This window comes from Selaginella moellendorffii, unplaced genomic scaffold, assembly GCF_000143415.4.
Source record: "Selaginella moellendorffii unplaced genomic scaffold, v1.0 SELMOscaffold_614, whole genome shotgun sequence".
In the NCBI taxonomy this organism is placed as follows: domain Eukaryota; kingdom Viridiplantae; phylum Streptophyta; class Lycopodiopsida; order Selaginellales; family Selaginellaceae; genus Selaginella; species Selaginella moellendorffii.
In genome coordinates, this window is record NW_003314865.1 from 2,966 (window position 1) to 4,242 (window position 1,277).

The following is a 1,277-nucleotide window of genomic DNA, read 5'->3' on the forward strand; positions in this document are numbered from 1 at the left end:
GCTTTTAGATGCTTGGACGAGGATGGTACTGGAAAAATCTCAGTATGATCTGTTTCTCATGTAAGGGTCTTGTTATACCAAAGTGTTTCTGCAGCTTAAGAACTTGAGGAAAGTTGCCAGAGATGTTGGGGAACACATTACAGATGAGGAACTGGGTGCAATGATTGACGAGTGTAAGTTCCGGGAAAATTTAATTTTTTTCATTTTGATTGTTATTCTACGCAGTTGACAAAGATGGTGATGGGGAAATCAGTGAAGTCGAGTTTTTTTCCATCATGAAGAAAGACGAACTATATGACTGACAGCGCACTTATATGGCAGATATCATGTTTGTTTCTGAGAATAAAGTCGGTCACTAAAGGGAAATTTAAAGTGCTGTGTTCATTGCATAACTACTTATCCTTTGATACAAAGGCTACTAACAGCAGAGCTCGTTGGTTTTGCCTTGCTGATATAGAACGTCACCAAGGTCGAATCTTGCATTTAAATTGTTTTCCTCCCTTAGAGACTCCGTTAATGCCATCTCCGCAAACCTGTATGACAATGTCACATTTACAAATTACTTTGTACTATTTCGTAACCTGAAGTTCTTTTTGGATGCAAAAGCAACGCCCACTTCATAAAGTAGCTTTGCATCTTTAATGTTCTTCAATGCTTGGTGCAGAGCGAATTCGGCCTCTTCCATTCTTGACGTGTTGATACTAACAAGCGCAAGGTAAGCCCATATCTTAAAATTCTGGGAATCCAACAAGTTGCCTTCTACCAAGGCTATTTCAGCGTTCACCATATCCCCTAACTTGTAAAATGCTGCGCCAGCGCCCAGCCACATACTGCTGCATGGAAATAATGTTGCCCCTTTTAGAAATGTCTGCCTTGCCTTTTCAAAATTCCCGAGCCTGATGTATATGTTTCCGAGTTCTATGTGAGCGTACTCATACAACTCGCCCTTCTTCCAGAAGTGAAGAGTCTGTTTATAAAGAAGTATTTCAGCTACAGTAATTGGAATATAAAATTTACCTTCATATAGGCCTTCAGAGATTCTTCAAACTGATTATCAGAATACCTCACATGAGCTAGCAAACACCATGTTTTTGCATCCTCATACTCCAAATTAAGGGCTTCCTTGAACATTTTTTCCGATTCCACCATATCACCTTTTTGATGTGCAACTATCGCGAGGGAAAGTTTGAACTCTACTGTGCACGTAAACACTTCGTCTTCAAGCATCAAAAGATCGTGCGCTTCAGCTGGCAAATTAAGATCCAGCAGGCAAAGAG

General features: G+C 40.3%; 1 protein-coding gene across 1 annotated transcript in view; it reads left to right on the forward strand.

The window, feature by feature from the left end:
• Window positions 1-302, forward strand: part of LOC9652950 (caltractin) — a 994-nt gene extending 692 nt beyond the window's left edge. The window contains exons 3-5 of the mRNA XM_002994698.2: window positions 9-42; window positions 95-173; window positions 226-302. Coding sequence (XP_002994744.2) covers window positions 9-42; window positions 95-173; window positions 226-302 — 190 coding nt within the window. The remainder of the gene's footprint in view (window positions 1-8; window positions 43-94; window positions 174-225) is intronic.
• Window positions 303-1,277: the final 975 nt, after the last annotated feature.